Source organism: Notechis scutatus, chromosome 3, assembly GCF_049901735.1.
Source record: "Notechis scutatus isolate UNSWTSFEM ecotype Mainland chromosome 3, rNotScu1.2, whole genome shotgun sequence".
In the NCBI taxonomy this organism is placed as follows: domain Eukaryota; kingdom Metazoa; phylum Chordata; class Lepidosauria; order Squamata; family Elapidae; genus Notechis; species Notechis scutatus.
The window spans coordinates 123,443,637-123,458,444 of record NC_142011.1 but is presented as its reverse complement, the minus strand read 5'-3'; the positions used below and the strand labels follow the sequence as shown (position 1 = coordinate 123,458,444).

Here is a 14,808-nt window from a genome sequence, read left to right as displayed (position 1 = left end):
TAATAATCTCTATATGCAAAGTATGTATTCTTCTGCTGAGCAACAGTCTCTTCCCAAACTGTAACATGACTGGGCATGTTTAAGAAAAGAGCAAAAGCAGAGAAGCAGTTTAGCCTTACAGTCCTTAGAGTACAACAGTTGTATTACCCACTATTGTTGTTTTTTTAGAATTAGAGAGAATTCTAAGGCTGGTTGTGGAAATGGAAATCCTCTGAATTTCTATGGAAATCCTCTGAATTTGTCTTATAAGTCTCTTATATGTTTAATTTTCTGTCTCCGTGGATTATTTAGCATACTTTTGGTTTTATTCCAGTTTACTTAATTCCCTCCTGGAAGGAGAGCAAGGATAAAGTAGGGGGTTATCCTTTCTTAATCCTCTTCTTGCTTCTGGCAGATTGGTTGTTTGTAGCAGCAAAGAACATTGCAAGGATTATGAACAATAATATGAACAAACAATGCTGAGGAAGAACACTACAATTACATGTCAAAAGAATCAAAATTCTGCATTAAAAATATTTTAATAAATTATGAGACCTATTTCAGTGAATTCTTATTCTGCCCACATTTTCTGTTTTGTTGGAAGCCTGCAATACATAGAAAACCTACCCCTAACAGAAATGTTACAAATATTCTTACTCTTTTCAGTGCAAGCCTTTTTAGATTTTTATAGTGTCACCCACATTTTTTCATATATATCTTTGCGACCATGAAGGTTAGATACTTGTGATATTTTTTAAATTAATACTGTTGTTTTCAGGAAGCAGTTTTCAAGTCTGTATCCAAGACCTCTGCCTATCAGATAATATAATCATTTGCTGATATGTAGGACTAACAGGTCTAATAGGATGCCAGCATCCAGAAGGGAAATGATAAATGGTTTAGTAAATTCAAACTGGAAATACTTTGCTCTATAAGCCCTATATTGGTTCATATTTTTTCTACTTTGAACAATTACTACTTCAGATCAACCATATGTGTTTGAGATTTTTTTAAATACAGATAGTTCTCAACTTACAACAGTTCATTTAGCGATCATTCAAAGTTACAACAGTGACCAGTCAAAGTTACACTTATGACTGTTGTAGCAACCCCACGGTCAGGTAATCAAAATTCAGACCCTTGGCAACTGATTCATATTTATGACGGTTGCAGTGTCCCAGGGTCATGTGATCCCCTTTTGTGACCTTCTGACAAGCAAAGTCAATGGGGAAACCAGTTTCACTTAACGGCCATGTCACTATCTCTGCGTTTTTTTATTTAGTTGTCCACCAAAACAATTTTGAACAGCTATGCCAAATTCCAAAATAAAAACATCCATGGCTTTTGTATAAATGTTCTTAGTGCCTGGAAATAACTAACTCCAAATTCCCATTGTTTTGTGTTAATTTTTCCAATATCAAAGCTCCAGATTGCAGCAATATCTGTCGCAGCAGACTTGATAAAGTTTCATTCTGATCACCTTGTTTTGAAAGCGCTGAAAGCCTCTGGAGCAGAAGGAAATATAGAAGCTATTGCAGAGCATAGCTATAAGCTGTCTGAACAGAAAGACCAATTGATCGAAGTAAGTTTGGGTTATATTCAGAAAGATGACCTAAATTCCGCTTATTTGGGGTACTTCATTAAAATTATCATTTTTTTTTCTTTAATAGTGGTATTAGTAATTGCTTGCTACCATAAAAACTACTGCAGTTGGCTGGGAGATTTGATTAGGCAGGAATACCCTTTCAGTGGTCATATATGTGCCCCCGATCTTCATTCTCTTCAAAAAAATATTGCTGAATTGCAATTTTAATGGGTCAGGAATTACTATTAGCACAGGGAATAATCAGATGAGCTGTGTTTTCTTTGTATATACATTTAATTTTTATCCTGGCCCAGCCCACTTTTTTATACTTACCCCACCATATCATTTAAAGACCAACTGCTGCCTCTCTCCTTCACCAAAGTAAGTAAAAAGGAATATCCCCAACTCTGGTAAGAGAACTGTCAGGGTTCCAATGATTGCTCTGATTAAATTATGAGCCTCAATTAAATCATGAGCCTCAAGCCAAGCTTCAAAAGAATCCAAGATTTATTAGGATCAACATGTCTGGCACTAACCCTATGAAGCCAACTCTGAGACATGTAATTTACTACCACCTATGACCCTGTTTCCTCCCACCTCCCTGGATGTGTCATAAATCAGATTCTCCAATGAAACACATTTAGGGCTGGGTGTCGTCAATCACACTCTCCAATGAAGGATTTTGGAATGTGCTTCTGGCCTTCATCTGCTGCACTGCTCCCTCAGGCCTTCCCTCTCCCATGGCAACTAGGAAACAGACATAGGAATGATTTACGAGTTGACAAGAACTCAACAAGAATTTTTACAGAAAATCTTCAGATTTTTGGAATTGAGGTGCTGTGTTTGTGCTACTGCTTTATTCTTCAGAACGCCCTTCTGGTGAAAGCTGCTTGGAGACGGGATATCTGTTCTTAAAACCAACAGCTGATTAGTAGTTGTACCGGTCCTACCATATTTTTCATACCATTGATTCAAAAGGAGAAGTAAGCATGCTAATGGAACAAAATAATAATAACAATAACAGCAACTATAGTTAATTAAACTGGTATGCCACCTGATTCTTAACAATCCTGGGGGAAATTGATTACAGATAACATCAAATATCTTTTTTAAAAAAATAGAAAGAAGTAGAATTTCAGGGAGTTTTCCTAGCTTTGACTACTTCCTTTCAGTCTTTGCCCCAGCCATATGTTCCTTGGCTTATTTAGGATAATTGAAAGGTCAAGATTGGAGAGACAGGAGTTCAGATGACAAACGATTGTCAGATGTCAGCTTAGATGTCAGGCAGATGTTCAGCTTTCTACCAAGAATAAACCTGAATCTCTAGATATTGTATATCTAGACCTTCAATGTATATTAAAAGATTCAGTTGGTATCCACCATATATGTTCCATAAAAATTCCACAATTCATACTTAGGTTTTATTATTATGTTGGATTGTTTTGTTTCTCTGTATAGATGTGCCATCTATTGAGACATGTCTCTGGAACAGAGCCACTTGAAATTACTTGTCTCCATGCAGAAGATACTTTTCATGTGACTGGGCCTCAGGTATTTGTAATTTTATATGACTATTTGCTCCAGTTGAATTTTTCAATTCTGTTTCAAATACTTTAGCTTCAGGTGCCAGAAACTGAAAACTGTCCATAATATGTACTGTTCTCATGTGGAAATAGGTCAATATTCCATCAATATTTGAAAATAGATCAATTTCATAATGGAAAAGATATATTGGGCATGGAATAATAATATTAAAGTATCTTTTAACTATTAAGTTTAACTATTAAGTTAAACATACATACAGACTTCCTAAATACTTAGTCAGCAAAACAAAACAAATCTCTTCAAAGAAAGTTCTGGATAGGGAATCATGTTTAATAAACAATAATCATGGCCAGCATGATTTATGATGCTAGATTCACAATAACTGTTCCTGATAATATAATCAGTGAAGTGCTTCTTTAGAGCCATTTCACTCTGTTGGAAGACCTTCCCTACATCAGAAGAATAAATTAATAATCCTTTTCAAAATCTTCTTGAAAGTAAGATTTCTTATAATACAGTTATATTCCCTCAGCTTACTTAGTTTAAAACTGCCAGTCGCTTAATACAACTTATAATACAATAGTATTCCCTATGAAAGTCCTCTGTTTTTAAAAAAAGCTTTGTTAGCAAATGCTATATAGCCTTTTTTAATACAAATGAGAGACAGCTTATCTTTTGTCCTGTGGAGGTGGACGCTGATACAGAATTGTATATGTATGACAGCCTGTTTTGTTTCCTTCAGATAATTTCTGCTGCTGAAACTCTGACATTGCATCCTTCCAGTAAAATTGCAAAAGAAAATCTGGATGTATTCTGTGAGGCTTGGGAATCTCAGCTGAATGACATGTCCTTGCTCTTAAGAGAAATCAGTGATGTGTTTGAAGGAAGACGAGGTGAGCAGGTTGTTCCTAAGTACCAACAACCTACTGTCCTTAAATACAAGCTTCCGGCTTACAGCGCATGCATATTCTGAGTATTCTCGCTTTGAGATGTGGTGATCTACATTCTTCCTAAAACCAACAAACTACAACTCGAAGCCACTTAACACTTTTAGCTACTCTGTGGGTGTTTTGGGGTTGGCTACACTAAAATATATTACAGTACCTATGGAGGGAAAACATACAAACTGCCAAAACCCATCAGTAACATGGCAGATCCTTGGAATGTGTCCACCCTGTGTTCACGGTTCATAATTATCAATCTAGCAAATATTAGAGTACCTGTGATGTAGCTTAAAGTCAGGCAGACTTCTGAAGTATTTAGATAATAATTCAAACAATCTTGTCTTCTATTTTTCAAGGAGATAATGTATATCATGCTGAGACTGAACCTTTTATAGTTTTAATTTCAGTGGAATCCTGTGAGACTAGAAAGCACAGTTTCACCTAAGTAAAAGCATATTTATTGCTTTTAGTTAAGTGATTTTCAATCTTTGTTTCATCTTCTTTTATATGATAATAGAAAAATCTCTGCTTATCAGACCTAAAATTCTTCCCCAATATCTAAGATCATGTGGGAGCACTTTTGATAGGTCTACATAAATCAGGCGTGTGCTACATTGCTGCATTCAGTTGTCTCTTTCATTTATATATTACAGAAAAGGGTGCTAAGCAGCATGTCTAAGGATCTCTCTTAAGAACCACAGTATTGTAGTTGAAGGGCCACCATTTTAAAGGAATGGGTTTTTTTAAAAAGAATTTTAAAGGAATAGAACTTATTGTACAATGAGGTTATTGTGTAGATCAGCAATACATTTTCAAGTATTCAAGGAAGTGATTCATAATTCAAAGCAGCTGAACGTTTTGAGGGGGCGATGGAAATATAAAAAGTTCTTTCAGTCTGACCCGAACTGTCTAGTGTTCTTGCAAAAGAAAGAAATCCTTATTATTATTTTTTTATGCTCTCTGCTGACTTCACAATGTAGTGAATTTAGCTATTTGATTTTTAAACTGCTGTCGTTTCTGCTTGGATGGGATCTTTCTGATGACTGCCCACAACTTTTGGCCTATATTCTGTGGTAAGTCACCTGGTATTTGTGTAGCATTTAGAAAACTATAAAGAGCAAATCTGTCTCTTAACATCCTTGCCACAGGCACTATAGTAGTATTTGTTGAGAGATTTCTCATTCCTCTGCATAATTTAATTTTCTTCAGAAGGGTTTTCAGTTTTACAGAAAAGAACACTAAATACTGCCATTCTTTCTGTGATAGAAATATTGTTTGATGAATTGATTTTTTTTTGAGTATTTTCTTGAACATAATCACTCGGGACAAAATCATGTACAGTATCTGGCTTGACATTATAGAAAAATCAGGCAAGTAACAGTAGCTTTTAACTTACAAAGCCATTGCAGAATGCCTAAGAAGACAGTTACACATATCTAATTATGGCCCTCGCTTTCTAGCATATTGCTTTTAATGAGTCAAGGCCTATTACACTTTGTGTGCTGATTTATCTTCATTTTTATCTTCATATTGAAAGCAAAAATTAAAGACCACTTGCAAAAATGAGGCCTCTATATTTATTTTGTGGGACACAGGTATATAGTGCTAAGATGCAGATATTGTTTATAATGCAGTAGGAACTGGGCCGCACAAGTGAGCAAAGTACCATCCAGGCAGCATGTGAAACCACACACACCCAGTCCATGAAAAGGGCCGTTGGTACTTACCTGATACGCCCATTGTCAGTGAGCTGCAACAAGCATCCGGAGAGTGGGAGGTGCTTAGTCTGCTCGGATAGGCTGGGCTTAATTACTAGGACACTGTTACTCCTCCCTGGCTCCTCCCTAGCGTCCCCCAGTTTTGGCGAAGACAAGGTGATGCAACCCCCACCCTCTCGATTGTCATGTTCATTTTCTTTTTTTTCTTTCTTTTTTTTTACGTATATCTTGATTGGCCGGAACAGGACCCCACCAGATGGATATTGGGTGGGGCTGGATGCTCGTCGCAGCTCACTGAGACCGGGCGTATCAGGTAAGTACCAACGCCCCTTCTCCATTGAGCTCTGAGCATCCAGAGAGTGGGACATACCAAAGCTTGGCTTGTCCTACGGGAGGGTCTCCATCTGGATTGGAGCCCCAGCACTGTCCGAGTGGACTCGTAACACCCTCCTACCAAAGGAGGCCTCAGCAGAAGCAAATATATCAATTTTGTAATGCCTAATGAAAGGCAATGGGGAGACCCATGTTGCCGCTCTACGTATTTCTGCTATAGGAGCTTGCGTGGCCCAGGCTGCTGAAGTTGCTGCGCTCCTTGTTGAATGCGCCGTGATGCCTCTAGGCACGGGTAATGATTGAGTCTCGTATGCCTTGGCTATCGTGGCCTTCAGCCACCTGCCTATCGTTGAAGGTGAGACCTTCTGCCCCTGAGTAGTTGGCTGAAAAGATATAAAAAGGGCTTCAGGGCTTCCTGAAAGGAAAGGAACCATTCGATGTAGGTATGTACAGAGAGCTCTGCGGACATCCAGTCGATGCCATTGATGCTCTAGGCCCTGAGAAGGCTTTGGGCAAAAGTTTGGGAGTACTAGTTCTTGTGTCCTGTGGAAAGCAGAATTGACTTGGTGTGAACGTGGGGTCTGGGCGAAGAACCACTCTGTCAGTATGAAATATATAGAGGTCCTTTCGGGCTGATAAAGCAGCTATTTCTGAGATACGTCGTGCTTATAGCTATGAGGAAAACTATCTTGCATGTGAGAAAATGGAGACTAGTAGTTTTCAGAGGTTCAAATGGACTCTTGGTGAATGCTGTGAGTACCTTGTTAAGGTCCCAGGTAGGGTAACAATGGATCACTGGTGGACATAAATTTGTGGCGCCCCTAAGAAAACTCTTTATCTGTGGGTGGAGGGAGATGGATGTTAGACCTTCCCAGATCACCACCGAGGCAATAGCCGCCACCTGTCAAAGTGTTTGGAGAGAGACCCCTGTTGAGACCATCTTGAAGAAATTCTAAAACTTGTGCCACTGATGGTGAAAATGGGTCCACCTTGGATTTAGTGCACCATTTATAAAAGATAGTCCATGTGGCATTATATATACGGCTTGTAGAAGGACCCTGAGCTGCTTGAATGGTGTTGATCACCCTGGTCGAGAAATTCTCCTTTCTTAGATGTCTGCGCTCAACCTCCAAACGGCTAAGTGTAACCATTGAGGGTCTGGGTGTTGGATCGGTCCCTGGGTGAGCAGAATTTTGTGCGGTGGAATTTTCCATGGTTCTTCTATGGACAGGCCCCTGAGATCCGCGAACCATGGCCTCCTGGGCCAGTATGGTGCCACCAAGATCAGTTCCGCTTTCTCGTCCAGCAGCTTTTGGATCACCTTGGGTATCAATGGGAGAGGTAGGAAGGCATAGAGGAGTCCCTGGGGCCACTGGCAACGGAGGGTGTTGATGTTCTCCGCCCCCTGGGATGGGTATCTTGAAATGAATCTCGGGAGCTGCGAGTTCAGGGGAGAAGCGAACAGATCTATAACTGGCAGACTGAACCTCTGAACCGTCTCCTGACACAGATCTGGGTGCAGGCACCACTCTGATTGGTCGACTGTGGCCCTGCTCAGCCAGTCTGCCTGTGTGTTTGTCAGTCCGGAAATATGTTCCGCTGTGATGGAGCCCAAGTTCCTTTCCGCCCCAAAGGCACAGTCTTTGCTTCCCACATGAGTTGTTTTGAGTGGGTATCCCCTTGTCTGTCTATATGTGCTTTGGTTGTGACGTCTGTAAGTATGAGGATGTTTCTCATTCAAATATGAGGAAGGAAACTGCGAAGGACTAGATGGACTGCCCTGAGTTCCAACCAATTTATGCTGTTCGATCGTTCTGCTGCTGACCAACATCCTTGAGCCAAGGGGGACTGGGAGTGTGCTCCCCATCCAAACAGGCTGGCATCTGGTGATGGTGAGTCTGTGGGGCTCTTTCAGAGGACAACCCTTGTTGATGGTTGGAACGGTCCACCAGTGTAGAGAGAGCAGGACTTTTGTTGGAACAAATACTCGGGTCTTGGAGTTGCTTTGCCCTGATCTTTGGTATGGAAGGAAGAACCATTGGAGTGATCTAGCATGGAACCGGGCCCAAGGAATAATAGAGATACAGGAGATCATTTTCCCCAGTAATTTTGACAAATCGGCCAGAGGAACCTGTTTTAGGGTTCAGATAGTCTGAGCTATGTTCTTGATGCTCCTGCCTCTCGGGATAGAAACACTCGTCCCTTAACAGTGTCTATTACCGAACCTAGGTGAGATAAATGAGTTGAGGGAGATAAGTGACTCTTTGCCCAGTTAATGGAAAAACCGAGTTGTTGAAGTGTTCGCAATGTAATTTGAGTATCCAATTCTGCCTGCCTGGATGAGGAAGAGAATATCAAAATGTCATCCAGGTAGCATTGGAGTCTGACAGAAGTGTCCCGAAGGTGGGCAGCCAGAGCTGCCAGAACCTTTGTAAAGGTCCTTGGGGCAGATGACAACCCAAAGGGCAGGGCGACATATTCAAAATGTTGATTGTTATAGTAGAAGGCTATAAGGTCTAATTGGTATGTGTAGGTAGGCCTCTGTCAGATCGATGGAAGTTAAAAAAATCGCCCTTATGCTAAGCAGAATAGATTACAACGTACTCATTTTAAATTCGCGATAGAGTACGGTTAAGTTGTTTTAAATCTAGTATTGCCCTCCATCCCCCCTAACTCTTAGGGACTACAAAAAGAAGAGAGTAAAACCCCTGGTCTTGTTGATCCCGGGCTACCGGTTGGATGGCCTTAATTTCCAGTAAGTGATTGATCTCTGTCTGCATCAGGTTCCTTTTAATTGGGTCCCTGGAGAGAGGGCATTTCATGAAAAAGTTCGGGGTTGTGGAGTGAAATTCTAGAGCCAGGCCAAATCTGATGGTGTCGCAAACCCAGGAATCCGATGTAGAGGAGTCCCAACGGTCTGCAAAGAATCTTAATTGTCCTCCAATGGGAGCAAGTTCCCTGGAATTATCTTGGACGACGGAAACCTCTGTTTCCTGTTCCTCTAAAAGGTCTCTTCCCTTGTGTTCCCCTATGATGTCTGTCGGTGAATTCCGATCTATCAGACTGTTGGATGCCCTTTATCCTGGTAACCTCTGGAATCTAATGGAGAATGGACCTTGGTAATAGGGACGAAAGGAGCCTCTGAAAGGGTTGATAATTCCTGGTGTCTGAGCAACGGAGGAGGGAGGGGAGAATTTTCTTGCTTCTGGTCTCGATTAGCAGTGGATCTAGGGCAGCGCCAAACAATTTATCACCCGAAATTGGGGAAGAAGCAAGCTTCCATTTATTTGGTGTCGGCTTGCCAATGTCTAAGCCGTAACAATCGGCAGGCTGTAACCTGTGATGCCATGGCCCGAGCCAAAAATTTGACCGAATTGAATGTAGCATCCACAATGTAGCATTCACTCTGCAGCTGCAATCAGTTTGGCGATGACCTGATGCGCCCTAATATTAGAATCTGGTATGGTGTCCCTCAGGTGACAGAGTCATCTGAGGGAGGTCCTAGTAAAGAAGGATGCAGCTGTTGCCGCCCTTATGGCCCACACATCAGATTGATGTGCCTTTCTGAGAGCGATCTCGGCTTTCTTCTCCTCTGGTTTAAGAGCATCCTCCGCCTCAGTGGGAATAGTGGAGGAGGATGCCAAAGCCACTACTGGCTCATCTACTTCAGGAGTACTCAGGGAATCAGAAAAGTCTGAAGCTAAATTAAAGAATTTTTTATCGAAGCTTGTGGGGGGTGGGTACATTGCTGCTGAGGTCCACTGTTTCTGGATCAGATCTGAAAACATTTGTAGAACCGGAATAACATCAACCTCGTTAATGGGTTGTGAGAAAATCAGATCCTCCAATTGCTCTTGAGATTCTGGTTGTTGGGCAGAGGGAGACTTGTCAAGGCGAGCTGTGGTTTTGGACTTAAATAGGAGTGATTTGAAAGGTTGTGGGCGAAATAGACAGGTAAAAGTAGGTTGGTCAGGCTTGATGTCCTCGTCATCTGATATGCCTCTTTCTAGGGGTTCTGCCTCCAGGGGGGCTTCACTATTGTGAAGTGAGACTGCATCTACTTGCTGCATTTGGTCCTCTCCTCCCTCCTCCTGTACATCTTGTGTATGTATATGGGAAATCATAGAAAGCTCCCCTTGGGGAGGTACCTGAGGATAATGCAGGTCAGTTCTGCATAGAGATCTTATTGACTGTGAGTTGCATTCCGACACTGGGATCTGCCTGGCCATGATGGATTGTTGCACTCCCGCTGTGATTCCTCTGCGGATCGCCAATTCCACCCATGCCTTCATTGTTTCTGGGACCTCATCTGGAAGGAACACCTCCTGGCATAGGCCGGCCGCTGTTGGCATGAAGGTTGCTTCAGGGGCTTGTCTCGAAGCCTGTACACCTGATGTTATGGTGCCAGGTGGTCGAGATGGCATGGACAAGTCTAAGGGTATAGGGGTGCATTGAATCTGAGGCTGTAGAGTTGGAGTGGGAGGCTGGGAAATCCTCTCAGCCTCCCTTGTGCGCCTTTCAATTTGCTTTTCCAATGCTTTTTGGCATTGGGTGGCATCCTTCTCTGTGACCTTTGAAGGACCCTTAGTTTTTTTAGATTTGTCTTGGGTCTGTGCCTTGGTTCCACCTCTGCTTGCCATTGCAATCCTTTAAAGAACCTCAGACCTACGAGGTATAGATATAGATATAGATATAGATAGATATATGTAGATATATATAGATATATAGATATATATGGACGGTTGGCGCGTCTGACCTCCTGTACCACAACAAGGACGGGGAACCCAATCAACACTCACTCTCCTATTTTTTATATGAAATAACTAAAATTGAGGCGTTGATACTTTTATTATTCTGTTATTATTATTATTAATATTAGTATTATCTTCAAATATTAGTGAATTAATAAATGTATGTATTATCTATATAAAGATATATAGATATAGTCTTTAATATATAAAATGTATTGAATAAAACAACTAATGTCTCAATGTACTCATAAAGATCAAGTATGCCAAATTTGAGAACACTAAATGATAGGGCAATTCATTGCAATTAATAGGCCCTCAACAGCTGACTGCACAGGTCCCAGGCTTTGGTGCTGGCTGACGGTGCTGTTTCTCTGTATACTTATTTGAACTGTGGGGGCAGCCAACAAATACCAATCAATTAATCTCCCAAACCAGAGCTAAAGGGAGTAGAATTTTTCTTTTCCCTGGGCTCTGTGTCTAGAGCTTTAAGGGGGTTAAAGCCTCTCAACAGTAGACTGGGAAAAGACCCAGCAAAGACCACGCGATGCAACATGCTAATGGTCCCTGTGGCCTTGGGAATGTGCGCTAAGATGGCGAACAGTCCCCAGATCAAAATGGCGCAGACGTATTTTGGGCGCCAAAAACAGCTGTACCTTTGCCACCCAACCTAATTGATAAACAGCTATCATGCAATTGAGCAGCAGAGAGGGGAGAATCAGGGCTCCAACGCCCCCACCCCTGCATTCTCCTTGGGGAGGAATCGCCTCTTGAGAGGTATGAGATAGAACGTGCTCTTTTTAAAACAGCGCGAAATGATCGAAAATGCAATGGCAAGGGGCATGAGGAACGCTAGAGTGAAAGAAAGGGAAAACTTCATCTTTTGAAAAGGCGCGATTACCGAATTAGAATGACAGGGTTCTAAGCCTCTGCCCTTATGGGCACGAATTCAGATGGAACGCCAAAGGCGATCCGCGATTGTTCCGACTGCTTCTCACTCTAATTGCAGATGGATTTTGCTGAGGAAAAAATTAGAAATTGTAGAATCAAATTGGTGTATTGGAAAGCTATTCAAACCTCAAGTTCCTGCCAAGGAAAGCTGCCTATTGAACCAAAGGCTGAGCTAAAACTGGGGGACACTAGGGGGGAGCCAGGGAGGAGTAACAGCGTCCTAGTAATTAAGCCCAGCCTATCCAAGCAGACTAAGCACCTCCCACTCTCTGGATGCTCGTAGCAGCTCTATGGAGAAGAATGCCTTCCATGGAACCGGTCTCTAGTACCCAAAAGGTTTGGGGGCTGCTGACATATAGTATTAAATTCAGGGAAATGTTTCCATCTCACAGAATAATTTGCTATGTCACATTTTCTGTGATTTGCTAACTATCTAGTGTCTTTAATCTTCTATCAACACAATCCTTAATTTGGCTTTTGGACAATGTTTTTATATTCTGACTGAGTTTAAATATCTGGCTTGTTAAATTTTCATTTCTAGTCTGCTACATCATTAGCCATTGGATATAAGCCACAGTAAACCAGTGGATTCCTGTAATGAAATAAATAAAAATGCTTAGCGTGATAAGTGAACTCAGTGTCTAAGTATGTGGGGAGGGTTCGGTATACAAGAGAATAAAACCATGCACCTGGCCTTTTCTTTTTCAGGCAGGAGATCTGTATTTGTGAATATTTGAACATGGGTATAATTATTACACGAGGACAGCTATCAATGAGATACAGGCCTACTCCTCTCTCTTTACTGATCTTTTCACACATTTAGGCAACTTACACACACATTTCACACATTTAGGCACATTTAGGCAAAATAGGATTAGAAGGACTCATATGAATGGCACTTCAAACGCATGGAGGAGCCAAGAGCAGCAGCTGAACCAGAATTAAATGTATGTTGAATAATGTAAATTGAATTTGAGTTATAAATTCATTATGTAGGCAATTTTAATTATTTATAATACAAAGTTTGTAGAAATTAAATACTGTAAGAGTCAAAGTTAGCTTGGATGTTTTGCCATCCTAGATATGACCTCACATATAGACAAGTCATATTTAAAAAGACTTTCTCATAAGTGTATTAGGAGAATAGGATTCATGTGCTCTTAAGAACTGTGTAAAACTCCAACAAGTGCAGTTTCTCTGTGCTATAAGTTGACATCCTTTTTTGCAGGAAGATACAGGAAACATAAGTGGCTCCTAATGTCATTTCACTGATCAGAGATTTTTGGTATACTGATTAATTATGTTGGAATCATTGTCTAAAGGAGAGGAGAGATAGTAAAGGGCTGGTCTAGCTTGGAGTCACTCTGTAGGAGGAAGTAGGAGAGGCCAGACTGTTGAAGCCTTTATCTGCCTGTTCCCAAGAGAATGCACTGAATCTGGCGAGATTAATGTCAAGGGCAAAGAACCATAATAACTCTGTGAATAGGCCAAAATAGTTTCTTTATTGTTGTTTGTTTAGTTGTGTCAGAAGCTTCACAATCAAAATAAGGCATACTATATGACATACAATTTAAAATATAAAATACAAGATTAAAATATATACAAATTAAACAGATCTTGCCAAGAAACTAGCAACATTAATTGTGTTGCATCGCATTGCACTGATCAGGACACAAAGGGCAGATACACGTGTGTGTTGTTGTCTGTATGTCACCACAATCGCAAAGAGCAGAAGCCACTGGATCGCCCCATTTGTCTCTGGGTCTTGCACCTGTGCACAAACTATTCAGTTATTCCCATACTTCCCAGCTTTCATTAGATCCGGGTGCCAGCCCCTCTGTTGCTTTCATCCAGTGTTGGTTCTTCATAGCTTTCCATAGGTCCACTCTATAACTTTCATGTCAAAAGGACATGAACGGAGCCTTCCCAAAGAATGTGCTGTTAACACATTTGGGCGTCCCCCTGGACAACAGCTTATAGTTGGCTAATCCTTTCGATCCAGAAGCATCCAAAGCGTACTGATGTGTTCATTCACCTGTTTCGTTATTGTTGAACATATATTTACAACAATCTTGCCAGACTCACTGCATACCCTTGAGAAAGGCTTTAATTGTTTGGTCTTTGCCGCTTCCTCCCATGGAGCAACTTCAAGCTAGACTGCCTCTTTACTCTAGCTGATGATTTCACCATCGCATTAATCCAACATAGGTAAAAGAGAATTTTTAAAGTGAGAGAATTTATTTTCAGAATGATGTGTTTTAAGTCCTTGACATCTCAGGGGTGTTTAAGTTTCCTATTTAAATTAATGGGACGGCATGTTTAATTAGCTGGTATCTTGGCAGGCAATCAGGTTATATTTTTATTACTAAAACACATTATTTTCCTAGATATTTTAAAAATTTAAGTATCATAGTAATTGATTCTGCCTTTTTCTATAGAAAAAAATGGGACTGCTTTCTTGATAATGGGAGATATATCTTTAGTATTTTGAGTAAGAGATAGATACAGTTAGCATATCAGGATGATAGTTGAGGCTATGCCCAAGCTAACCCACTCCACTTAACTCATCAGTTTATACATACTATATTTTTATGGTAATGTTATTTTTAAATTGCTAATTTAAAATATTGAGTTTGGTATTGGCATGTGATGAATAACTATGTCTGTGAGGCAATAGCCCTCTGCTTTTGATTATGGTTAAAGACTAAAGAGCAAACAAATGTGCTGGACATTTTCTAATAAACCAATTTCAGTTTTACAATGAATCGTTTTGGCTCCATTTTGGTTTGTTTTCTCTACTTCACGGGAAATGCAGAAATGTAATGGCTTTAATTCTAAATTGCTTCTACACCTCACCCTGGCCTTCTATAATGCTCTTCATCTCAATCTTCTCCAAGTTGCCTTTCTTACTTTCCTTTTCCCCATATATTAAATTGCTTCATTGCATCTGCAGGTGGTCTTAGACACTCCTTTGACTGGCAGAAATCAGGAATGAATTAAGATGG

The 14,808-nt window shown here is 40.7% G+C and overlaps 1 protein-coding gene across 1 annotated transcript in view; it reads left to right on the top strand.

Annotated features, from left to right (window-relative positions):
• The window catches only part of CTNNAL1 (catenin alpha like 1), a 67,302-nt gene that overhangs the window by 40,083 nt on the left and 12,411 nt on the right, over positions 1–14,808 (top strand). Inside the window, exons 9-11 of the mRNA XM_026672495.2 lie at positions 1,403–1,561; positions 3,023–3,115; positions 3,852–4,002. Coding sequence (XP_026528280.1) covers positions 1,403–1,561; positions 3,023–3,115; positions 3,852–4,002 — 403 coding nt within the window. The remainder of the gene's footprint in view (positions 1–1,402; positions 1,562–3,022; positions 3,116–3,851; positions 4,003–14,808) is intronic.